This window comes from Rhinoraja longicauda, chromosome 5 (genome assembly GCF_053455715.1).
Source record: "Rhinoraja longicauda isolate Sanriku21f chromosome 5, sRhiLon1.1, whole genome shotgun sequence".
NCBI lineage: Eukaryota > Metazoa > Chordata > Chondrichthyes > Rajiformes > Arhynchobatidae > Rhinoraja > Rhinoraja longicauda.
Window position 1 is genome coordinate 7,558,652 of NC_135957.1, and position 27,215 is coordinate 7,585,866.

At 42.1% G+C, this 27,215-nt stretch overlaps 1 protein-coding gene across 5 annotated transcripts in view; it reads left to right on the forward strand.

Moving 5' to 3' along the window:
- The window catches only part of enah (ENAH actin regulator), a 183,906-nt gene that overhangs the window by 82,381 nt on the left and 74,310 nt on the right, over positions 1 to 27,215 (forward strand). For 4 of the 5 annotated variants that reach the window (XM_078398862.1, XM_078398860.1, XM_078398859.1 and 1 more), the window contains 2 exons: positions 4,398 to 4,563; positions 12,966 to 13,143. In XM_078398862.1, the coding sequence (XP_078254988.1) occupies positions 4,398 to 4,563; positions 12,966 to 13,143 (344 nt within the window). Of the gene's footprint in view, positions 1 to 4,397; positions 4,564 to 12,965; positions 13,144 to 24,760; positions 24,797 to 27,215 lie in introns of those variants that run through there. The other variant, XM_078398863.1, reaches the window with a different exon arrangement.

The following is a 27,215-nucleotide window of genomic DNA, read 5'->3' on the forward strand; positions in this document are numbered from 1 at the left end:
CAATTAGACTTTATACTGAGAGGGATTACTAAGTGTTGTTTCCACTAGGGAGAGGGAGTGTAGACTAAATGGGTGTTCTGCAGGATATGGGCAATAGAGTTACCTGACCGAGTGTATGTAGATTCATAGTCCTCAGTGGAAATTTGTCCTTGCTACCATCGAAAATTGGTGGCTGCCTTTTTTGGCCAACGGAAGCATTTTCTTAGCATTAAATTTGTCAAGTCTTGTTTCAATAAAATGTCTTGTTCTTTGCTGGAATGAATATAGCTCCAGCCTGCCTAACTTGTTTATTAGCACACAACCCCTTCAACCAGGACTCAAACTGGAGGATTTCTTCAATACTTCACTTTTTCCCTTTATAAAGTGCTCCGCTTTTCAGCTAGGGTAAAGAGCGGAGTGGTGTGCTTTCTAATGAAGTCTGCATGGTGTTCAGACATGGTAATACCGGAGAGCTTCTGCTCCCGAGAACAGGAATATCTTATGGGGAAGTGTCACTACAACCTACCACGAGCATTTACTTTGGCTATCATGACAGCAGTCGACCTGCCACCCCATGCTGATGCTAAGCTTGCACTTGAGGAAGTACACACCATCACCAGTAGCTTTGAAACAAAGTGCCTTGTTTATAATAGCCAGGAATTTCAATCAGGCCAACCTTAAGAGCATGCTACTAAAATGCTATTAGCGAGTCTCCTGCCCAACTAGAGGCCCAAACACCTTTGACCACTGCTACACAACAATCAAAAATGCCTACCAGTCGATTCCCAGGCCACACTCTGGTAGATCTGACCACATGGCTGCGCTTCTGCATCCTGCTTACAAGCAGAAACTGATACAAGAGGATCTGGTACAGATGGTCATATAGTGTTGTTCTTAGGAAACTGATAAGATCCTTCGTCTGCTTTTAGTTGGTGGCCTGGTCCATATTTGGTGACTCTGCGGAAACAAGGATGTTGGCTTGCAAAAAATGACACAGTGCAGGACTATGTCCAAGATATCTCATGTCATCATCATCATCATCATATATATACACAGCCGGAAACAGGCCTTTTCGGCCCACCAAGTCCGTGCCGCCCAGTGATCCCCGTACATTAACACCATCCTACACCCACTAGGGACAATTTTTACATTCACCCAGCCAATTAACCTACATACCTGTACGTCTTTGGAGTGTGGGAGGAAACCGAAGATCTCGGAGAAAACCCACGCAGGTCACGGGGAGAACGTACAAACTCCTTACAGTGCAGTAACCGTAGTCAGGATCGAACCTGAGTCTCCGGCGCTGCATTCGCTGTAAAGCAGCAACTCTACCGCTGCGCTACCGTACCGTCCTTCGTCTCTTTAATGACTTCTATTTTCCAAGCCCCGGCATTCCCTCTCTCTCTATCCCTCTCCCACTCAAGTTGCACTAGCTTCTCATTTTCACTCTACAAACAGCCTACAATGGCCTGTTTCCTTTATCATTGTTACTTTTTTGCATATCTTTCTTTCATTGTTCTTTATCTCTCCACATCACCGTCTATATCTCTTATTTCCCTTATCCCTAACCAGTCTGAAGAAGGGTCTCGACCCGAAACATCATCCATTCCTTCTCTCCAGCGATGCTGCCTGTCCCACTGGGTTGCTCCAGCTTTTTGTGTCTATCTGCAGGAATAACAGCAGATCAAGCAGCAAATCTGGAGAACATGGGTAGGTGACATTTTGGGTCGAAACCCTTCAGACTGAAAAATATGCCACTGCTGAAAAAGACCTCATTAGCAAGTGTGTAGAGGGCTGAATACAAACCCCCCCCCCCCCCCCCCCCCCCCCAAATGTGTTCCCCAACTGGAAACCATGGATGAACCACGAAAAACATGCCACTGCCGAAAAAGACCTCATTAGCAAGTGTGTAGAAGGCTGAATACAACACCCCCCCCCCCAAAATGTGTTCCCCAACTGGAAACCATGGCTGAACCACGAAGATCACTCCCAGTGAAGTCCAAGTCTACAGCATTCAATTCAAATGATTCTGAAATATAGCTATGGCTTCCTCAAATTCATTAAGGATGCCAAGAAGGAATGCTGGAACAAGCTGGACTTGAAGCTCTTACATGGACACCCGTAGATTTTTTCCAAGATAGGCATACCATGAAATTTCACAGTGGAGCAGAAACTTTAAAGAACATGGATAGGTGTCATTTCTGGTCGGGACCCTTCTTCAGACTGATTGAGTTGCAGGGAGAAAGCTGGAAGAAAGGTGGGGTAGGACAAAGTCTGGCACACTTGCTTGGATTAAACTTGATAGGTCTGGTTAGTTTCATTTAAATTGTTGAATTCAAAGTCGAATTGTCGTCCTGATAAAAACACATTATTTTTCTGTGTTTAGTTAGCTTCCTTTTGTCTATTCTTTGAAAAGAGCAGGGGCTATGGAGAAAAGATTCCAAAGGGATCTAAGTGCAAACAAAGAGTGAGGAACAAGTATGAGGAACAAGCTGTCAGAGGAATTGGTTGAGGTGGGTACAGTCATGGCATTTATAAGATACTTGTACAGCTATTCATTAAGAAAGATTTGTAGGGATGTGGGCCAGGCAAGTGGGACTAAATCAGTTAAGCAATTTGGTTGGCATGGACGAGTTGTGTGAAAGGGCCTCACTCCATACTTCTGATGGTGCTTTGATGATTTGATTATATGAGAGTGGAAGTCAGAGGAATTCTCTAGAAATTGAAGCAGAGCATTTCAGGAGAGAAGTTTTACAATATTGCACATAGTGTGTGGCAAATATCTGAGATTCACCTTCTCAAAAGTCGATTAATATTCATTGATTTGTTAAACTTAAGTGTGAGAGTCCTGTTAACCAGAAGTGTTATGGCATTTGGAACAGAGATGCACGGAGTTAGTGACAGATCAACCATGATCTGTGTGTGAATGATTGGATAGACTGACCTTCTGTGGGTTCTGCATCAAAACCCCTCGATTTGATTGGAAGGTTTCGTAGATTGGGCAGTTCTTTGGCTGTTTATCCTCAACAAAAATAAATCTTTTAAATAGGTACCCAATAAAAAATGTTTTGTTACAGTTGATATGTGCATGAGTCTACGCAGGAATATTTTACAAGTTTTTTGTCCACATGTGTTTTGGACCGAAAAATGGTTGAAGCTCTCAGTTTCTTCCTTTGTGGATGACGTAAACAACACATTCTGGGCTCATTTCCCAGACACTTGAGGGCAAGAATTCATTTCCAAGCGATTTACTTTATCCTTTTTGCCAGCAGTAAAGAGTGCTTGACGTTGCACTATTTTCTATTATGTTGCGGTTTTATCTATATTCTTTGGAACGAAAGAGTACACGCTTTTTTTCTTCTGGATTTACTGCATGGAAACTTGCAGAGTTATGAATCAGTTTGTCTCTTTTAGTGCTTGAACTGCCTAGCAGCATGCATTTCCTTGCTATTCAGCATGCCAATGAATGCCTCAAATTTGTGCATCTCTGAACAAGAGTTACAATTTTGCTTCTCCCTTGCAGTAGTTTGAATAAGGATGCCTTGTGAAACGGCAGATTTTCGTACCAAATAAGTAACGAAGCAGTATTGCAGCTGCTGGGGTAACTTCAGAGTCTTCATATGCAATGTGCATTATTGCATGTGTTTGGATTTACTTGCAGAATATAAGATATAGGATTTTCGCCACTTGTACAGTTGAGCCTGCCATGGAGTGATGGCCTGGCAGTAACTAAATTACTGGGCTCAATATCCAAGCAATGAATGGACTAGTAATCCAGAAACCAGAGTTCAAATCCTACCACACCAGCTGTGAAATTTGGTTAATAATCTGGTATTAGAAATTTAAAAAGACAGATGCTCCCTGACTTAAGTACGTGTTACATCCGTGGACCATTGCGTAAATCAGATGTTACGTAAATCTGAAATGGAAGTGTTACTGTGCATGAGTAAATTTATATTTGGCCTGCTTTCCTCGATTTTCCCCCCTCTTCCATTATCCTTGCTCTTCAATGTTTCTTCTCTATCCATTTCAACTTCCCCCACTTTCTTGTTTTCTTCCCTTTCAACCTTCAGTGCCATCACTGTTGCCATGCAAGTTTGCTTTCTCTTGCTCTCTTTCTTCTTAGCTGCCAAAACCATTTGCCAACAAAGTTAACCATGTTCTAAACAATCTGGATTGTACCTTGCACTGGCCCTGATCAATCTGAAGAAGGGCAAATCAAACCCAAACTAATTTTTCTTTTTTTATTATTATAAATACTATACAACTGTTCAAATTCTAATATTTTATTTAGGTAAATCTGTGCACATGAATTGAAGATATTATTATCCGTATTTTTCCAAGAATGTTTTTTAAAGTGTTTGACAAACAACGCAAGCAAGCACATTAATTAATCCTATGTTTTGTTGTATCTGCAGTGAACAAAGTATATGCCAGGCGCGGGCTGCTGTCATGGTATATGATGATGGCAATAAGAAGTGGGTACCAGCTGGAGGAGCAACTGGATTTAGTAGAGTACATATTTACCATCACACAGGCAACAACACGTTCCGAGTGGTGGGGAGGAAAATTCAGGACCATCAGGTAGGCATAATTTGAGTTTGGTGTGATATTGTGCTAATTTCAGTTCCCGGTTGTTCCTGCCTGTTCCTGTCCCACAGAGCTTATTTCCAAATACATATTAATTCCATCCTATTTCCACCTACATTCTCGAACACCTCGCATGCCCTTCCACTCTTCAATAACTTTCAATATCTAGGCCCAAATTGCGTCATCTTTATCAATAATGTACAGACCCTTTACACTTCCAACCCCCACTAGGAACCTCTCGAGGCCTCCCGGTTCTTTCTTGAACAGACACCCAATCGTTTTCCCTCTACTAACAGGCAGAACTTGTCCTCACCATCAAGAAATTTTCTTTTGACTCCTCTCACTTTCTAATAGGTGTAGCCATGGGCACGTGCATGGGCCACAGTTATGCCTCCCTTTTTGTTGGTTATTTTGAATAGTCCTTGTTCCAAATGTGCACTGGCACCATCCCCCAAATCCTTCTCTACTACGTCAACAACTACATCGTGGCTGTCGTCCTGCATCCGTGCAGAGCTCGATGATTTCACTAACTTCACGACTAACTTCCACCCAGTGATTTTGAAGCATGGCCAATGTATTTCCAACTCTGGATGGTATGTGATTTGGAAGTTATTACTCCATTGCTGCCTTTGTCTTTCAGTGTTGGAGGTTTTGGGTGTAGGAGGCAGCACCGGATAAGAATTAAGTTGCAGCAGTACAGCTTGTAACAAAAACCAATTGGGGCTGGTGTAAGATGCTTGTGATGTCAGCAAGCACAGATAATTCTTGTGTATTCCTGAGTTGTTCCTTAGTATAGCAGGTGGTAAGGATTGGTGGGAGGATCCCAAGGTGAGCTACAAGCCACACTGTACCCAGTCTTTCTCCTAATAACCAAAGCTTTTAGGCAGCTGGAGGACTTCAATATATGGTCTGTAGACTTGCAAATTGCAAATATATGTTGAATTTCAAAGGAATGTGTGGATGGCTTGTTTGACATATTCCTGACAGTTGAAGACAAAATATTATTTGCTGCTTTCAACCTGGATGTGGCTCAGGTTGTTTGGTTGGAGGGCCTTATAGATTGCCTAAGAATGTAGTTAGGCTGAATATAGATGCCCTTAATGGGAACAGGATCTAAATGGGAACTTTCCCATAAGTTCATGTAACTGATCTTTTAGCTGCACTGGAACAGCTTGGTGATAATGTTTCATTTCATTTTAATTCCACAGCTTTGACATGACAATTAAATGATGCTGTGTCACTATTAATCTGCTCATCGTTGTTGCAATCAGGTTCTACCAGGACTGCTTGGTTCTGGATCAAGCTTTGTTGTTAACATGTTAAATTCTAGACACATGCAGTTGGTTTATCCCTTTAACATTAAAGTAACATCACATGATATCAAGGAGCCTTGCTAAAATTGTAAAGCAAAAATCCAAGCATGCTGTAAGTACTCAGAATTAGGAGCAACTGTGGAAAGTGAAATAAAACATGTTTCATCAAGATAAACACAAAGTGCTGGAGTATCTCAGCGGGTCAGGCAGCATCTTTGGAGAGAAAGGACGGGTAATGTCTCAAGTCAGAACTCTTCAGACTGAAAGTATAGAGGAGGGGGGTAGTTCTCAATGTGAATAGAAATTTATCTTCTGCACCAGGATATTATTGCAAGAGTTCCCGAGAGCATTGTACTATGTCCAACCATCTCCTCACTGCCATATCAATGACCTTCCATTCATTATAAGCTAAGAGCTGGAAATATTTGTTGATTATTGCATTGTTCAATTTCATTCAGACTTCTAAAATATTGCATTTACTACATTGGGAGCTGGACTGCTTTCAACATAATGCCATAAGTGGCAAGAGAAATTGAAAGTACAGAAGCACCAGGCAATGAACATCTCCAATAAGAGAGAATCAAACTACCTTCCCTTGCCCTTTTGATGACATTAACTTGAATTTCTTATCATGAGTATGTTGTCACCACTAAACAGTCATCTAACTAGATCAATAAGTTAAATTTATGAACTTTTAAATGTATGAGCAGCACAGGCTTGGAATGCTGTGCCGAATGGCTCACCTTTCCACCATCTTCATAACATGCCTTGAGCAAAATCCCAGGAAGAGCACAACAATTTTCAAAAATGTCACCCCATCCATACTCGTACAGCTACTGATTGGCACACATTGTGCCACCCAATACATGCATTCTCACCACACTGGATCACTGGATGTAGTTGTTACCATCACAGGATGCATTGAAGCAGCTGCTGGTTAGCCCATGATCTCTCCTACATCGAACAAAAGAATAATAAGTGAATCGTGTTGCTAGCACTGCAAGTTCCCTTCCATATGTCTCAAAGTCTTAGCTTGGAGTGAATTATTTTTCTGCAGAGCACTGAGCAACACTAAACGTAGACAGTGGATGGCTTGATTGTAATCATGTATAGTCTTTTTGCTGATGTGACAATATGAAATTAAATTAAACTAAAAGTGATGACTTAGTATGGGCAGTTAGAGAATGGCAATATCATTTTTGGCCGAAGATGGTGGTGAAACCTTTGTGTATGTGTGCATGTACATAGGATAGTTGGGCATTGAACATGGAACTGTTTTAATTTTTTGAGATCATTTCAGATTTTGTTCCAGGAAGGATTGTCAAATAAAATCTTGAGGATTTGACAGGGTGCGTGTGGAGAGGATGTTGTCTCTTGTGGTCGATTCTAGAATGAGGAGTCACTGATTTAATGCAGTGATGAAGTGGAATCTTTTCTCTCTGATGCTTATTTATCTTTGAAGCTCTTCCTCAAAGGACCGTGGAAGTAGAGCTTTTGAATGCTTTTAAAGTAGGGGTAGATTGATATTTGATACAAAGATGGGAATGTGGAGTTAAGATTGCAACCAGATGATCTGTGAGTTTAATAACTGTGGAAAGAGGCTCAAAGGGCTGAATGCCCACTGTTGCTCCTCGTGTATTTTTCTGGTCACGGGGGAGTTCATCAGCTCTCGATGACATTGCTTGGCTCTGTGATTGGCAGTCTCTCACTTGTGCCAAAGGATGTCAGTGTAATTTGCACTCCCTTAGGTGGAGTAAAATTGTTCTAAGGATTAGCACAACGTTCCCAAAGGATCTGGTAGCTTGCCTGTGACATGAAAATGGTTGATAGTAAAATAGAAAACCATCTCAAGTTGGTGCAGTCCATTTACTTTTTAAATGTTGGTAACTTTTGCAGTTTCCCTTGTGCACTGTGGAGCTGTGAGTGAAAGGCTAACTTGAGCACCTGGGCTGCGCATGACCTGTATCATAATGTACTGCTGAGGCAAGTTACAGCTCAGTTACATTTCCTCAGAAGCTCAATTCAATTCTAGGAATGTGCATGATAACTGCAAGCCACACGACTTCTTGAGAAGGTGATGCTGTTGTTTCGGCCATTGCAAGCTTTGTATTGCAATGGCCAAGATGTTGATAATTGGACCTTGAGTTAATTGTGTTCCTCAGTTATTACTCTTGTCAATCTTGACATAGTAATACACAGAATGAGAGTTACTATTAAGCTGGTTAATGGATACGCTGAGTCATCTATCACGCAATAGTGCATACAAGTGATGGAAGGGACGATTGAGCCAGAGCCTTGTTCATTATCCCAATGGAGTTGACTCCCTTGGTTGTAGTACTCTAAGACAACCAGCCAGTATCGTGTGGTCTTGTTCACAGAAACAAATCTAACCATGTCCAGATTATCAGTTCTTATAATAACTTTAAATATTTTTTTTATTTTATTCCCTGCGAACCTAAAACACGAAGTCTACTTCAATCAGAATGTACTCGAGGTGAAATTATTCTTAATGACATAATTTATAATTTCCAAAATCAAATTGTTAATCTTGAAGTGTGGCCTCCAAATTCAGATTAGTTTATTATCATATATGCCAAAGTGCAGTGAAATTCCTTGTTCACATTAATCTCAAACAGTATACATACAGCAATGATACGTACAAAAATAATTACAACATCAGGTGCAAAACAGTATAATGGTGCAAGATTGTAGTGCAATTTGAAGTAGTGCAAAAAATATTGAAGTACAATAACAGAATAACCAAATGAATTAGAGTTAAGAGTAAGAGAACGTGGCAAAGTATCCGTGAAGTGGGTATGAATGATGATTGGTTCAGGAGTCTGATAGCAGTGGGAAAGAAACTGTTATTCAGTCTGACCTTTTAAGCATCTGTGTTTTCTCTCAGACAATGGAAGAGTGAAAGGGGAATGGTCAGGGTAGTGGGCATTCTTGACGATACTTCCAGCCTTCCTGATGTAACGCACTGAAGATGGACAGAATGGAAGGAAATTATGACTTTGTGATGGTCTGGGATGTGTTCATCACTCTACAGGTTCAGGCAGTGAAGAACAGAGAAATTGCATTCCAGGCTAAGATGTATTCTGTCAAAATATTTACCATAGTGCATTTGTAGATGTTCGAGAGAATCCTCATGTACATGTTAGATCATCTTAGATGCCAAAGAAAGTAAATGTCCTGATGCACTTTCTTGATCAGTGCATCATTGTGAAAGGGACAAGTCAGGTTTCTCTTGATGTACTGGAAGCAATTGACCATCTCTACAGCAGCTCTGCTAATGAGAACAGGGTTGCATTCAACACTGTTTCCTTAAGTCAACAACCGACTTGTCCGTCTCGCAATGCTAAGGTTCAGGTGACACCATAAACAAGATTCTCGATCTCTTTTCTGCACTTCGTCTCGTCATTGTTGTTGATCCGGCCAACAACAGTGGCACCAGCAACCATAAAATCGAGTTAAGGTTGTGCCTGGTCTTACGGTCATGGGTGCACAGGGAGGAGAGCAAGGGACTGAATACCCAATCTTGAGAAGTTCCAGTGTTTAGGAAGAGTTTAGATTCTCCAGAAGATTAGTGCAGATGTGGGCCATTATCTGTCTTTCAAAACATTTCATTATGGCCAATGTTAGAACTACTGGCTAGTAGTTTGAGAGGCACTTTATTTTTCTTAGGGATTGGAATGATGGTGCTCTCACCAAAGCTCCATTGTTAGCCCAGTTTAACACGGATCGACCTGGTTACAGGAATCCAGGAACAGAAAATCTAATTGAACTTTAAAAAAAGATTTATAAATGGCCTTGGATTTGTGGCGTCATCATTATCAACTGATTATCCACCCTAGATGCTTTTCTTCATGAGCCAGTGTGCTTTTTGAAAAGCTGTGATCTTGGAGGGTCATGACTGAGTCTGGTCTGGGTGTTTTCCAAGTGTGCTTGGTGGAATTATTTGGGAGTGATTTTGCTCTATTCTTGTGCCTCATGTATTTAGACACAGCATTTTGTTATTGATGTATTTGGAGTTGGGAGGCGGGCCAAAAAAACATTTTTTAAGATATCTATTTGATTTGGCTGTTGTTGAGGAAGTGGCAATTAATTGGCTTCCAAGAGCTCTCCTGTGAATGTTTCAATTTCATATACATCTATATTATACCAAAATGGTTACACCATCTCTGATGATTGACATAACCACTTGGTGGCTATGTGTTGCTGCTGAAAGTTTAAAGATATATCAGTGTAACAATGACCAGTCTGTGAACACGAGACATGAAGATTTCAGCAAGAGCAGAAAGTGATCTGTTAGCATGGAATGTGGGCACTTGACATTTGTCCGCATGCACATTCCTGCAGAGCCGATGTGTCTCTGATTGCATGCTGTTCTACTTATAAATCCATCACTCTCGATCTCCCCACATGTGCAAATGCCATATCCTTTGTTTGCCTTGTGCATTTTAAGAGATTCTTCCTGTCCAAAGCTCCTCAGCACAGGGGCACCAAGCTGTGTGCTCAGCCCCCTGCTCTACTCTCGATACCGATGGCTGTGCAGCCAGACACCGTTTAAATACCATCATTAAATTCATTGGAATACCACCATGGTTGGACAAATAATGGGAATGACAAGTGAAAGACTGGAGGGAGAATGATAAGCTGGTTGATGGTGCCTGAACAAGCAACAATCTTGTTCTCAACAGTAGCAGGGAGCTGATTGTTGACTTGAAGGGATAGCCGAGGGTCCATACATTTGTCGTCTTGGCCCGATGGCGATGGAGAGAGCCAACCGCAACAAGTTCCTGTGCAGACATATCTCTAACTCAAGATAGACACAAAAAGCTGGAGTAACTCAGCGGGACAGGCAACATCTCTGGAGAGGAGGAATGGGTGATGTTTTGAGTCGAGACCCTTCTTCAGTCCAGATAATAATACTGTTGAACATCAAGGGTGAGGAGTTGGAGATGCCATTGCCTGACCTTTCTGTGGCGCATTAATGTTACTCAGATTCATAGCTGGGAATCTGGATAACTGCCAGTTACTTTGTACGGGTGGAATCAGAAGAGGCAGCTGATGCTGAAATTTGCAGCAAAAAATAAACTGTTATTAGCACTCAGTGGGCCAAGCAGCATCCATGAAGGCAAAGGGATGGTCGGCGCTTCAGGTCAAAACCCTGCACCAGTCCTGTGTTTTGCACACACAGGGTAGGGTAATGGGTCTATGGAACGAGCTTCCAGAAGTTGAAGCAGGTCCATAACAACATTTAAAAGATATTTGGACAGGTACGTGGATTGGAAAGGTTTAGAGCGACGTGGGCCCAGCGAGGATAAATGGGACTAGCTTAGATGGGGCATCTTGGTCAGCATGTGTCATCTGTTTCGCCGGACCAGCATTGCACGACTTCCTGTAAGGGATTGTCCAGCGTCGGTTTCTGCTTGTACATAAGGAGCATAAGCACAGCCACGTAATCAGATTTACCAAAGGAATTACCGCAGACTTGAAACTAAGTACTCCGAAGTCCCGTTTATAATAACTGGAGACTTCAATTAGGCCAACCTCAAGAGTGTGTTGCCAAAATTCTATCAACATGTCTCCTGCCCAACCAGAGGCCAAAACACCCTCGCCCATTGCTGTACATCAAAACCGCATACCGCTCCGTTCCTTTGGTAAATCTGATTACGTGGCTGTGCTTGTACTCCTTATGTACAAGCAGAAACTGACGCTGGGCAATCCCTTACAGGAAGTTGTGCAATGCTGGTCTGGGGAAACAGGTGACACCCTTTACGACTCCTTTGAGTTGGTGGACTGTTCCGTATGCAAGAGGACTGTGTACCAAAGAAGACGATACGTGCATTCCCCCATCCGGAAACCATGGATGAATCACAAGGTCCACTCCCAAGTGAAGCCCCAAATCTGCAGCATTTAAGTCAAATTATTCTGAGCAGTAGATGAAATCTATCTACTACTTTCTCAGAGCCATTAAGAATACCAAGAGGGAATTCCGGGACTAAGCTGGAGTCTCAAGGCAATGACCCAGATTGCATCATCTGTCGGGTTGAATCACAGAAAGCACACTGTCAGGTTGCATCACAGCTTGATTTGGGAACATCTCTGCCCAAGACTGCAAGAAATTGCATTGAGTTGTAGATGCAGCCCAGTCCATCACACAGGCCGGACTTCTCATGATTGACTCTATCAACACCACGTTGTCTCTAAGCAAAGACATATTTCAGACTGGCTATTCCTCCTCTTCCCTGCTCCCATCCAGCAAAATGTTCTGAAGCTTGAAAGTGTGCACCACCAGGCTCGGGAACAGCTTCTTCCATTGTTAGTCTTTTGAACGGTCCTTCCATAAACTAGGGTATTGTTTGATTTTCCTTCTGGCCCATTGAGGAACTTGGTCTTTGTCCAAGGAATACATTGCTGAGAGCTATATTTTGAACTCTGCATGTTCCCCTTTGCTCTTCATTTATTGTACTTCAGTTTGAACTGATTGTGCCTACGCATGGCACATCTGATCTGTTTGGATGGCATCAAAATAAAGCTTTTCACTGTGCCTGTGACAATAATTAACCTAAATAACCAGTGTCATGTGTCTTGATTATGTTATACGTCAAACAAAATGGTGCTGCATTTAGTACAAATGATCCTTGCATTGTTGTTGTTTAGGTATATAGAAATTCACTCTTGCAGAATTCTCAAATCACTACATTTAAAAATATGAGATACAGAATAAAATATTCTCACAGAAATTATGTGAATAAAATATGAAAATCAGCACAATTTTGTTTTTTTAAATTCTCATTTATTGATGCATGCGCAGATGATACGATTTTGCATTATGGCAAATTGTCATATGCACTTTCTCCATTCCTCAATAACGTGGGGTCTCCTGTATAAACATTAGCTTAAACACGTACTTTTTGTAATTATGCTGGGAAGAATCATTTTGGAATGCCACTTGCTCAAATGTGCCTGTTATCAATTTAACTTGCAAATTTGCTCCCAGCTCCAAAAATGGGATTAGTTTCTTTGTTTGTTTATTAAATCAATTTTAAACTTCTGAAACTATTTTATTGACAGGTTGTGATAAACTGTGCCATTCCCAAAGGGCTGAAGTACAACCAAGCTACACAAACCTTTCATCAGTGGCGAGATGCCAGGCAGGTGTATGGTCTAAACTTTGGCAGCAAAGAAGATGCCAATGTTTTTGCAAGTGCCATGATGCATGCCCTGGAAGTGCTAAATTCGCAGGATGCAGGTAAGATATCTTGGTATACATAATGGCAATATTTAAAATTCACTTTTGTTAAATATATAGTGAAGATTAACACTGATGGCAAAGTGAAAGAAAGGCCTCATGGAATTGGGTCTAGATATATTACAGTTGACCTTTTTGCTGCTTAGTTTGTTTTATATAAAAAGATTGTCAAGCCATTCAGTGGAGTCAAGATATCTTAACCACATTTATACCTCAGTAATGTGCACATGTGCATCATGTGACAAAGACCAGTTTGGGAGACGTGGTCTTTCTTAAGGCTGCTATAGTAGGCTCTTGTTTATAACCACGGTTGCTTTTGAAGTCAATTGCTGATTTGAAATATTTAAGCTCCAAGATATCACGTGGGCCTTGCATAGTTATCTGCTTTCACAGGAGCAGTATTTAATTCGCCCTCCTAATCTATTTATTCAGAGAAGTCCTCAGTTGTCAGCAAAAGTTTGTAGTATGCACACATGGTTTTGAGCAGCAAGTTCTAGTTCCTTGCGGATTGAGTGTGGTTACTTGTGAGAGTCGCGCTCTTGAGCAAAAATATCCATTTGATTATTTCAATTAGATTAAAGAATGTTGATAACCTATGCTGCCCATTCCTTATGATAGTCATTTGTGAGTGCGTTATTTCTTGTGGTTGAACGGAGGAGGGGTAAGAAGGAAATTAAATTGTTAATGAGGTCAGTACTTGAATTTAAAAAATATTTATGACTGAATGTTGAGATAATTCAAGACATCTAAAAGACATTTTGACAGGTAGATGGATGGGAAAGGTTTTGAAGGTTATGGGACTAATTTAGATGCGGCATTTTAGTTGGCGTAGGAAGTTCAGCTGAAGGGCCTGTTTCCATGCTGTATGACTGACTCAATGATTCTTATAATATTCGAACTGTACAGTTCATTATGCATATTGAATTTGAAAAAAAAAAGTATTGCGCATAACTTTTTGAATAAAATTCAAACATTTGGTTGCTGGAAAAAGCAACTTTCAGAAGGGAGGAGTTATACAAATTATTTTATTATTAGAAATACCAAGTTAACTGTTCGTGAATTAGAATTTGATGTAAGTTTACAGGACCAAACGTGCCTGAGCTGTTGTAACTGGGAAGTTATCCTGGAATCTTATCCATCTTGTGTTGGAAATAGTTTGCTTTTATCCCATGTAATGATTTACAGTGAAAATCTTACCATCCATCTACCTGTGATGACACTTGCAGGGATGGGTCATGTATGGATTGTTTGCCTAGATAGCAGGCGTTGCAAAGATTGTCACTGTATTGTGGTACACGTGATAATACTAAACCAATACCAAGTTCTTTACCCTTCAGCTTATGCAATGTACTTAAATACTTTTATTTGTTCATCAGATATTGATGTCATTGATGAGGCTGTTTTTTTTAACAGTATCATGTACAAACTTATTCATTATTCAGTCTGAAGAAGGGTCTCTCCTGAGATGCTGCCTGGCCTGCTGAGTTACTCCAGCATTTTGTGAATAAATACCTTTGATTTGTACCAGCATCTGCAGTTATTTTCTTACACAACTTATTCATTATGCCCCTTTCAGTCGAAGATTTGTGTATTTATGCAAAATGAACACTGAACTGTCTGCAATCCTAGTATTTATACTGCCTACCTGTTACAAGTCATTATAATCTATGCTTCCTCCCACTGAGCCAGTTTTGGATCTAATCCTATTTTCCCTTTACATTTTGCTTCTCTGACCAATCTGTCATGTGATATATTAATAAATATTGGACCAAAACCTTTAGATACGTAATCATTTTCAATATTCCGTGACCTTCCCTAAGGAAGAAATTAAAATAATATTGTGCAAAATGCAAGACTGTAAGACGTATAAGCTTCTATAGGTGTGCAGAAAAGGAAAGAGGAGCTATTGGAAGTCCTTTAGATTGCAGCAGGTGAAATTATATTTGGGAATAAACAGGTACAGGTAAGAGCAACAAACTAACTGCTGTAGGAACTCAACAGGGTTGAACAGCATTTGTGGAGGGTAAATGGACTGTTAACGTTTCGGGTCATGCCCTTCATCTAAACTGAAAGTGTAGAGTGGAGATAACCAATTTAAATAGGTAATGCAGAGGGGTGGGGCAAGAGCTGGCAGCAGTAAGTGAATCCAGGTGGTTGATTAGCTCTGCCCATTGAAATCTTTCCTATCCATATATCTGTCCAAATGTCTTTTAAAAGTTGTTATTGTATCAGCTTCTATAGCTTTGTCTGGCAGCTCATTCCAGATATGTTCTACCTTCTGAGTGAAAACATTGTGACTGAGGTCTTTCTTAAATCCCCCCCCCCTCTCACCTAATGCCTACTTTGTTAGTTCAGTTTATTATTGTCACATGTACATTGAAAAGCTTTTGTTTGCGTGCTATCCAGTCAAACAAAAGATGATACATGAATACAATCAATGTATGATACTTGTAACCTTCCAGAGCAGCCTATCATGCAGAACATCTTCAAATGCCTTGCTGAAGTCCATATAGACAACATCTACGGCTTTGCCCTCATCAACTTGCATGTTGTAAATTTTACACAATTTCAAACAATTTTTGGACAACTTCTGAAATGTTTCCCACAGCTGATTTTACATTGATTCGGCACAAAGTGGGGTGCAGAAATGTTCAGTTGGCAAATTTCATGCTCCTGTATTTCTTTCTTGTATTTAAAATCTGAGTCTGGGTGCAGCTGCTACATCTCACACACAGGTGCAAGCACACCCAGCAGACTGCACAACTCATTAAACAGGCAAGACACACTAATCAAGGGGCAACCAGGCATGAAGAAACGTTCTAACAATTGTTCTGACATTTAGCCACAGCCGTAGACACCATTATTGAAGCAAGATTCAGCTGCCTCAGTAAGTACTCTACTCTGAATTGCAAGCACATGTTACATTCCTTTGGTCACAACTGCCATGTAACCAGCCATTTCCTACTGAGCCCAAGATATGTTACAGTGCAAGTTCTTCAATGTAATACTTCAACCTACATTTAATGTGCACTTTTTCTTTCTGTGTGCAATGGTGTATGTTTCTGAGACCTGTTTGAAAGCCTTACAAAATGAAAGGCAAATCATAATAGCCAACTATCTTGTTCCTCTTTAAAAATGAATACCAAGAACATTATGCAATATTTTTAAAAATGGACTAAAATTATTTAGCAAGAGACCTCTTCTAATCCTCTTTGGCTACAGAGTAATTGCTTATAACGAGAAGAAAGATTTGATGGGCCGAATAGGTTGACTTATGAACACTGGCAGATAGGGTGGTCAAGCAGGCTTTCAGCACATTCTTCTTCATCAGTCAGAGTATCGAGTATAGAAGTTGGGATATTGTGTTGCAGTTATACAACACATTGGTCGGGCCACATTTGGAGCACAGTTAACCCTTGCAATAACTGACCACGGGGGTTGGGGGGGGGGGTTTGTGTCCATTGTTGACGATTGTCTCTTATAACCGACAGAGGGGAGTAAAGTTTAACTCTAGGCCGGGAGGGAAAAAACATGGCGTTGGAGGGATTTAAACAAACGGAAAATTCACAGGTCAGGGGCCACTATGCCCTGGCCCCACATACGGTGCATAAATCCCTCTAAACTTTCCTATCCATGTACCTATCCAATTGTCTTTGTCTATGTATTAAAGTGATGGTTACCTTTATAGACCTATTCTTTATCTCTTCCCTTCTTCCAAATGGAAAATATTCCCTTTACATCTATTCTATGTTATTTCTTAATGAGGAAATTATGGCTAAGGTAGAAGCATGATCCCAGTGGGTTTGTGGATCGTAAAATTCAAGAAGAGTCTCGACCCAAAACGTCACCCATTCCTTCTCTCCCGAGATGCTGACTGTCCATCATTTTGTGTCTACCTTCGAATTAAACCAGCATCTGCAGGTTTTTTCCTAAACAGTTCACCTGCAATGTCACCAGCTGCGATTCACCAGTACTACCATCATCTCAACAATTCAAGACCCTCACTTCTTCTCATTGCCACTTATGACATTCAAAGATAATATATATTAAGTGCAGCAGAAGATCGCTCAACCTCTCAATTTTGATCTGACATTCAGTAAGAAAATGGTTCTCCTGATTGCATTCTCAAGTCCATATTCTCACCTACTTGTGGCAACCTTCTCCGCCACATCCTTGCTTGTCAGCGTTCTCCTTCAGAGAAGACCCTGCTCCTACCTTTGATGAAGAGAGTTCTCAAGTGTCAAATCTTTCTGGGAGAAAAGAATATCAACTCATCTTTCTTAAATGAGGGAGTCCTAATCTTGGGGCTGTGATTCCTTTTGCCACATTTCCTCCCTGTAAAGATCCCTCATTATTTTGTATGTTTCACTTGGTGAGTAGCCCCAAATTTAATTTTGGATATGTTAATAAGTTTTGATTAAGATTGTCAAGCTCTTGATCACAATCAGTCTTTACATCAAAACAAGTGGGGAATGCATTTTCATTTTATGAATTTTAATTTAAGTAAACATTTTCCCAGAAGATTGACCATTTAAAATATAGTACTGTACAGGAACAGGCCCTTTGGCTCATGATCTCAGTGCAAAACTCGCCAAATTAAACTCGTCTCTTCTGCTCACACATCATCCATATCCTTTCGTTCCCTCCATATTCACACGCGTACCTTAAAGCCTCTTAAACGGCACAGTTGTATCTGCTTCCACCACCGTGCCTGACAGCAGGTTCTTCAGATACCTACCACTCTCTGTGTGTAAAAAAATTGCCTTGCACGTCTTTAAACTTCCCCCTCTGATTTTACTGCTATGCCCTCTGTTTTTCACATTTCCACCATGGGGAAAAAAAGTCTATCTATACCACTCATTATTTTCAAAACTTCTGTCAGGTCTCTCCTCAGCTTGTGATGTTCCAGGCAAAACAATCTAAGTTCGCCCAACCTCTCCTTATAGCTAAGACTGTCTGTTCCAGGCTGCAAACTGGTAAACCTCCTTCCTTTGTCCCACCCCCGACATCAGTCTGAAGAAGGGTCTCGACCCGAAACGTCACCCATTCCTTCTCTCCCGAGATGCTGCCTGACCTGCTGAGTTACTCCAGCATTTTGTGAATAAACCTCTTCTGCTGCTTCTCCACATCCTTCCTGAAAACGGGGCAGTAAATATTTGTTGATTTCATAAATTGAGGAATACATACAGGCTCAACCTTTTACATAAAGTAGAGTTGTAATCTCCTTAAATGTCGATAATTTAAAAAAGTGATTAAACTATTTATAAGCAGACTAAACTAATTTCTGTGTTTGAGGAGAAGGTGAGAGTAAACATTGTGTTAAAACTCGTGATGCAACTAGTTCCAACACCTAGTTCCACCACCAAGGATAGTGCACCCTGGAACCCAAAAGGCTGCTGAACTTGATGTTCTGCTAAAAAAAATTGCAAGTAAGATTAATGGATACTTAAAAGGCCAATTCAATCAAGAGTAAGGTGGATTGTTACAGGTAAGCTCAATGGAATTAAAATATGGTCAGCCATAACAAAAATAAATAGTGGTACAAAGTCAAATTGCTGAACGCTTGTGTAATTATAATGCAACAGTGTTAGAAAACAACAGGAATTAACATTGAAGCAACATCAGACAGCAACATGTAACATTCTACTCTCATCGTGATTTATTGGAGAAGCTTATTTAGCCCAGTGAATGTTGGATACTTGTGACCTGGACTTGCAAATTGTCCTGTCTGCATCCCATTTCTGTAAGGAAAATAAATGTTGGGCTCTGTTAAAGGCACAAGATTTGCAGAGAATTGGTGCAGATACCCCAAAGTTTATGTTGATTCACTTTTCATGGATTAATATTTAGTATTTAGCTATCTGTTGCATGGTGAATAGGAACGGATAGGGGGGTATGGGCCAAATGCGGGCAAATTGGGCCTAGTGTGTTTTAAGTTAGAGATACAACGCAGCAACAGGCCCGAGTGCATGGCGACCAGCGATCCCCTAATAACTATCCTGTCCTTATATGTCTACTCATTTTCATCTAGCACACAGCTAACAATGGCATGTTTCTTTTATCATTGTTACTTTTTTGCATATCCTTCATTCATTTGTTTTACATCTCTACATCAACGTCTATATCTTGTTTCCCTTTCTCCTGGCTCACGGTCAGAAGAAGGGTCTCAACCCAAAATGTAACCTATTCCTTTTCTCCAGGGTTGCTGTCTGACCCGCTGAGTTACTCCAACTTTTTGTGTCTATCTCCAGTTTAAACCAGCATCTGCAGTTCCTTCTTATACAACATTATCCCACACACTAGGGACAATTTATGATCTTTACCGAAGCCAATTAACCAACGAACCTGTTCGTCGCTAGAGTGTGGGAGGAAACCGGAGCACCTGGGGAAAACCCATGTGGTCAAGGGGAGAACGTACAAACTCTGTACAGACAGCACCCGTAGTCAGGATCGAACTCGGGTCTCTGGAGCTGTAAGGCAGCAACTCTACCCCTGAGTCACTATGCCGTCCCACCTGCAAGAAGGTTAACGCACTTGGGGCATCTTGGTATGCATGGATGAGTTGGGCTGAAGGACCTGTTTCCATGCTATATCACACTATGTATTGATTTCCAAGATGTTTATCATTAAACTTTAGCTGCAATAAATTTGTTCCCCGGCAAAATGAAGTGATAAAATTCAAGCGTGTTGCAAATGTTAAAACCTGTGGAATGAGTATACTTCATCAGAGTCAAGCTAAGTTGTCGAATGTCTCAATGTGGAGTGAAGGGGAACATTTGCAGGCTTGTTCCCCTGATTTCACTGTGCCTACTTTCAGTTTCCCATTGAGATGAGTTTGAAACTTGTCCTTCATGTCCACAACCAAATGTTTGTGTTAATTGCTGCAGTCAGCAGTGCATCATACAATCCTGCAGAGGGCACCACAGCACCTGGTAGTGTCCTTCCAGCTGTCCTCTTGTTTGCATGCTTTCATCTTTATAGCAGCTGACTATCCTGAGTTACTGCATGTTCTAAGCCCAGCCTGTGTCACCATGACTTAATTATCTTTTACCCTGCATGTGAGAAAGTAATGCCTGCAGGTAGGAAATTAATTGGTTGTCAGGCTCTATTCCATCCACATTATTATTACACGACATTAGTATTCCCTAGATATGCTGCGGTGTTTAAGTAAGAGAACTAGCAATGGATCAAGTTAAAATACATAGCAGAGTAAATCTACGGGTGGCCATTATCCCCATGCCATTCACTTTGTGAAGGTCAAAATCTTTGGGTTGATGGTTTGAGATGAGGAATAATTGGGTCCATCAGATTTTCCACATTTGTCCTACGACATTTAAATTCATTTTATAAATTGAAGCGTGTGAAATAAGAGAATGAAGCAGCGTAAATAAAAAAAGTTGGCAAAGTAACCAGAAGTATTCAACTGGAAATAGTCTTTGAGTGGTGGGCAATATTCCATGGAATTCTTCGGGGTCCCAGCTTCAAAATATGGCGCATGCCATTCCAAACTGAGAGCATTTCTTCCTCCAGAGTCAGAAAGATCCAGCATGGAAACGGGCCCTTCAGCCCACTGAGATTGTGCTGCCCATCAACCATCTTTTTATATTAAGTCTATATCCAAGATGGCGGCGCGCACGGACGCAGCGGCTCACAGCTCTCCCTTTCGGTGCGTTTTATGTGTGTTATCTGTGTTATGTCTGTTAGTCAATTTTAGTCATGCAAATCAGGCAAATCAGGCAAATCCTACTTACAACCGCAAGGATCTTCTGATCATAGGATTCCAGTGCAATCGGGACCTTATGCGCGAATTTCCACACCCGCAAAATATACCGGAAGAGATAGCCAGGACACCGGGCTCTCCGTGGATAGTTGTCGGCGCGAACAGGCGTCGCAGGCGGAGGAGAAACAGGAAGCAAAAGCGAGGACGCCGGTCCGGTATACTTGCCAAGCTAAAGAGACAGCCACACAAACCACCGCTACCCAGCATGTTTCTCACCAACGCCAGATCCATCATCAACAAAATGGACGAACTAAAACTACAGATATCAGCAAACAAACTCGTGGAGGACTGTTGCATTCTCTTAGTAACAGAGACATGGCTTCATCCACTTATCCCAGATGGAGCCATTGAGCTAGCCGGGCGTACAGTGTTTCGTTGGGACAGAAACATCGACTCCGGTAAGAGCAAGGGGGGGGGTTATGCATTTACGTGCACAACAACTGGTGCACTAACATCCAAATCATGGATAGCCATTGTTCTCCTGATCTGGAGTTCCTAACAGTTAAATGCAGGCCTTTTTACCTTCCCCGTGAATTTACAGGGGTTATAGTAACAGCAGTCTACATCCCACCGAATGCTAACGCTAGCACAGCTTTAGGCTACCTGCTTGGTGCAATAAACTCACAACAGAGCACATATCCAGAAGCAGCCCACATCATAGCCGGGGACTTCAATCATGTAGACCTAAAGTCTGTTCTCCCGAAACTTGAACAACACATAAGATGTGCTACCAGGGGGGAAAAACACACTAGACAAGGTTTATTCAAATATTAAGAAGGGTTTCAGGTCAGCACCACTACCACACCTGGGGCAGTCAGATCACCTGTCCATATTCTTAACTCCAGCATACACCCCACTCAGGAGGAAAGCTCCAGCCACCATAAAGACTGTTAAGACATGGCCTGAAGGAGCTTCCTCGCAGCTGCAGGATTGCTTCGAAAGGACCAACTGGGATATTTTTGAGGATCAGGACTTGGAGGAGTATACATCAACTGTACTCTGCTACATCCAAAACTGTGTTGACAATGTCACCGTCGACAAACGTATCCGGTTGTATCCCAATCAGAAGCCCTGGATGACAAAGGATGTCAGGTTTCTCCTCAAGGACCGTAACACCGCCTTCAGGTCTAGTGATAGAGCTCTATACAGTGCTGCTAGAACCAACCTGAAGAGAGGCATCAAGGATGCCAAAGCATCCTACAAGAGGAAGATTGAGGACCACTTTACCAACAATGACCCACGGCGGGTATGGCAAGGCATCCAGCACATCACCAACTACAAGACCAGCAACCGCACGACTGCCGACGGCGACGCCTCGCTGGCAGAGGAACTTAACTGTTTCTTTGCTCGTTTCGAGGTGAAAGCTGCAGTGGCAGACATAACACCCTCTCCAGCACCTGACAGCAACACCTTCACTGTGCAGGAGTATGATGTTAAGCGCGTGCTCAGAGCAGTGAATCCCAGGAAAGCTGCAGGCCCCGATGGTGTGACGGGCAGAGTGCTGAGGGAATGTGCAGACCAATTATCTGAGGTCTTCACAAAAATCTTCAACCTGTCCCTTTTAAAATCCACCATCCCTCCCTGCCTGAAGTCCGCCACAATCATCCCACTGCCGAAAAAGTCTGTCATCAGCGGCCTTAACGACTACCGTCCGGTAGCACTCACACCGGTCATCACAAAGTGCTTCGAGAGACTGGTCCTGCAGCACATCAAAGCCAGCCTCCCACCCACCTTCGACCCACACCAGTTTGCCTACAGAGCAAATAGGTCTACAGGGGATGCCATCGACACTGCTCTTCACACTGCACTGACCCACCTTGAACACCAGGGGAGCTATGTGAGGATGCTCTTCCTCGACTTCAGCTCTGCCTTTAACACGGTCATCCCGAGCAGACTGGTCACCAAACTTTCTGACCTTGGATTTTCCCAAACCATCTGCCAATGGATCAAGGACTTCCTGACCAACCGCCCCCAGACCGTCAAAATAGGCCCTCACCTCTCCTCCACCATTACACTGAGCACCGGCTCACCACAGGGCTGTGTGTTGAGCCCCATCCTTTACTCCCTCTACACTCACGATTGCGCCCCCACCAACACCATCATCAAGTTCGCGGATGACACGACTGTGGTTGGACTCATCTCAGAAGGAGATGAGACAGCCTATAGGGATGAAATCCAAAGGCTGGCAGCATGGTGTTCAGTGAACAATCTTGTCCTGAACTCCTCCAAAACAAAGGAACTTATAATTGACTTCAGGAAAACCAGTGTAGAATACGACCCACTCTACATCAATGGGGTCTGTGTGGAAAGGGTACCCGCTTTCAGGTTCCTGGGTACGCACATCGCAGAGGATCTTACCTGGTCTACCAACACCATCACCACAGTAAAGAAGGCACAGCAGAGACTCCACTTCCTGAGGATCCTCAGGAAAACCAACCTGCAGGAGAAGCTCATGATGTCCTTCTATCGCTGCTCCATCGAGAGTGTGCTGGCATACTGTATAACCACATGGTATGCCAGCTGCTCAGAAAAGGACAGGAAGGCCCTTCAGAGGGTCATCACAACGGCCCAGAAGATCATCGGCTGCTCACTGCCCTCCCTGGAGCACCTGTTCAGCCTACGCTGCCTCAGTAGAGCAGGCAAAATAATAAAAGATCCATCCCACCCCGGCCACCCTCTGTTTGTTCATCTGCCCTCTGGTCGACGTTTCAGGTCGATCAAATCCCGAACAAACAGACTTAAGAACAGTTTTTACCCCAGGGCCATACGAGAACTGAACACTACCTTCTGCACTACGCAACACTGTTAAAAAATCTTTGTACTTAATATAATTGTATTTATTTGTTTTTTGCATTTATTGCATATATGTTTGTACGCACCGTCAGGATTGGCTATTTTTTAATTTCGTTGTACTCGTTGCAATGACAATAAATGAATATTATTATTATTATTATTATTATTAGTCCTGTCACATCCTCCCTCCCCTGTGGCTATTGATGATATAAATATCTCAGCCAGTAGCTCCACATTTTTACTAGTTTACAACAATGCCTTAGGATACACTGATCAAGTCCTGGGGATTTAGCTACCTAAATGCTTTTTAAACCTCCAGTACCTACTCTTTCATAATGTGGACTCGCTCAATGCATCACTATTAACTTTCCCAAGTTTCTTATCATCCATGTCTTTCTTCAAGGTAAATTCAGATGGAAAATGCTCATTTAATACCTTGCCCATCTCCTGGTGCTCCACACATAGACCTCCATGGTATTTAAGGAGCTCTATCCTCTCAATCTTATTGTTCCATCTGTCCCTTTCCCACCTCTGCTTCTTCTCCTGTTCCCCTACCCCCCATCCCCAGTTTAGAGTGTTGATATATATCCCGTGTCACTGCTGCCTTGGTATCTGATTTCTGATTGCTATATAATTGCAATATAAATACATTCTGTAGTATGCATTAATTTTCCTCGTGGATTTGGAATGAACTGCCAAGCACAGAAATATTTTTGTTGTAACTTCTATTGAAAGTACAGCGGTTTTTGTGACTGGAATATTCTAATTTCATTAAAGTTTCAGCAGCCAGACTTACTGCTGATTAGGTGTTGCTTGGTGCTGAATGTTGTGACTTGCCACTGATCATTAATAAATTATGGTGTGTGCTGACTGTTGACACTCAGCTAGCCACAGCCGGTAAACTTGTTTCATCGTTGTTTACAGCCCATTAATAAATGTGTGGGTTTTCATAGTGGCAAAGGTCTCCGTTTGCAAGAAAACATCAGCTGTTCTATCAGAAGTACTTTCTTATTAAAGAAATGCCACTTCTGGAAACGGCCCCAGTCCAGAAGATAAGACGAGTAAACATCATACAGATGAGTAAGTACTGTGACTGTGTCATGCTGAGTCCATCTGTGGATACTTACAATGCTGTGCAGCTTATTTTAATAATGACTTCTGACGCAGTCCATGGGGTTCATGCTGGGAGATGGACTGAAAGATTTGCCAAAATAATTGTTCGCCAGTGAGGTTTTCTGCTTTTTTGAATAGGATTTGGTGTGATGGGTTTGTTCAATGATGGACCACTGTGTTTTAATGAGCAGTTCAACTAGTGATTTACTACAACTGTCTTTCAGAACTTGTGACTCTGTTGTGCAATAGAGGTACAGCACGAACTGAGCCTTTCAGCCCAACTTATTCATGCTGATCAAGATTCCCTTCTGAGCTAGTCACTTTTGCCTGAATTTGATCCTCTAAAGCTTTCCTATTATAGACAATAGGTGCAGGAGCAGGCCATTTGGCCTTCGAGCCAGCACCGCCATTCAATGTGATCGTGGCTGATCATTCATAATCAGTACCCAGTTCCTGCCTTCTCCCCATACCCCCTGACTGCTATCATTAAAAACTCTATCTAGCTCTCTTGAAAGCATCCAGAGAATTGGCCTCCACTGCCTTCTGAGGCAGAGAATTCCGCAGATTTACAGCTCTCTGACTGAAAAAGTTTTTCCTCATCTCCGTTATAATGATCTACCCCTTATTCTTAAACTGTGGCCCCTGGTTCTGGACTCCCCCAACATCGGGAACATGTTTCCTGCCTCTAACGTGTCCAATCCCTTAATCTTATGTTTCAATAAGATCCCCTCTCATCCTTCTAAATTCCAGTGTATACAAGCCTAGACACTCCAGTCTTTCAACATAAGACAGTCCCGCCATTCTGGGAATTAACTTACGCTGCACTCCCTCAATAGCAAGAATGTCCTTCCTCAAATTTGGAGACCAAAACTGCACACAGTACTCCAGGTGCGGTCTCACTTAGGGCCCTGTACAACTGCAGAAGGACCTCTGCTCCTATACTCAACTCCTCTTGTCATAAAGGCCAACATGCCATTGGCTTTCTTCACTGCCTACTGCACCTGCATGCTAACTTTAAGAGACTGATGAACAAGGACACCCAGATCTCTTTGTACTTCCCCATTTTCTAATTTGACACCATTCAGATAATAATCTCCCTTTCTGCTCTGACCACCAAATTGGATAACCTCACATTTATCCGTATTAAACTGCATCTGCCATGCATCTGCCCACTCACACAACCTGTCCAAGTCACCTTGCAACCTTGTAGCATCTTCCTCACAGTTCACACTGCCACCCAGCTTTGTGTCATCCGCAAATTTGCTAATGTTTGTTAATCCCTTCATCTAAGTCATTAATGTATATTGTGGTCCAAGCACGGAGCCTTGCGGCACCCTACTAGTCACTGCCTGCCATTCTGAAAGGGACCCATTAATCCATACTTTTTGTTTCCTGTCTGCCAACCAATTTTCTATCCATGTCAGCACCCTACCCCCAATACCATGTGCTCTAATCTTGCCCACTAATCTCCTATGTGGGACCTTATCAAGGGCTTTCTGAAAGTCCAGGTACACTAGATCCACTGGCTCTCCCTTGTCCATTTTCCTAGTTACATCCTCAAAAAATTCCAGAAGATTAGTCATGCGTGATTTCCCCTTCGTAAATCCATGCTGACTCGGAACGATCCTGTTACTGCTATCCAAATGTTCCGCACTTTCTTCTTTTATAATTGACTCCTGCATCTTCCCCACCACTGATGACAGGCTAACTGGTCTATAATGTCCCGTTTTCTCTTTCCCTCCTTTCTTAAAAAGTGGGTTAACATTAGGTACCCTCCAATCCACAGGAACTGATCCTGAATCTATAGAACATTGGGAAATGATCACCAATGCGTTCACGATTTCTATAGCCACTTAAGTCCCCTGGGATTTATCAGCCTTCAGTCCCATCAGTGTACCCAACACCATTTTCTGTCTAATGTGAATTTCCTTCAGTTCCTCTGTCACCCTAGGACCTCTGTCCACTAGTACATCTGGGAGATTGTTTGTGTCTTAGTGAAGACAGATCCAAAGTACCTGTTCAACTCGTCTGCCATTTCCTTGTTCCCCATAATAAATTCACCTGCTTCTGTCTTCAAGGGGCCCACATTTGTCATAACTATTTTTTTCCTCTTCACATACCTAAAGAAGCTTTTACTATCCTCCTTTATATTCTTGGCTAGCTTACCTTCATACCTCATCTTTTCTCCCCGTATTGCCTTTTTAGTTATCTTCTGTTGCTCTTTAAAAGAGTCCCAATCCTCTGGCTTCCCGCTCATCTTTGCTATGTTATACTTCTTTTTAAATTTTTATACTGTCCTTGACTTCCCTTGTCAGCCACGGTCGCCTCTTACTCCCCTTAGAATCTTTCTTCCTCTTTAGAATGAACTGATCCTGCAACTTCTGTA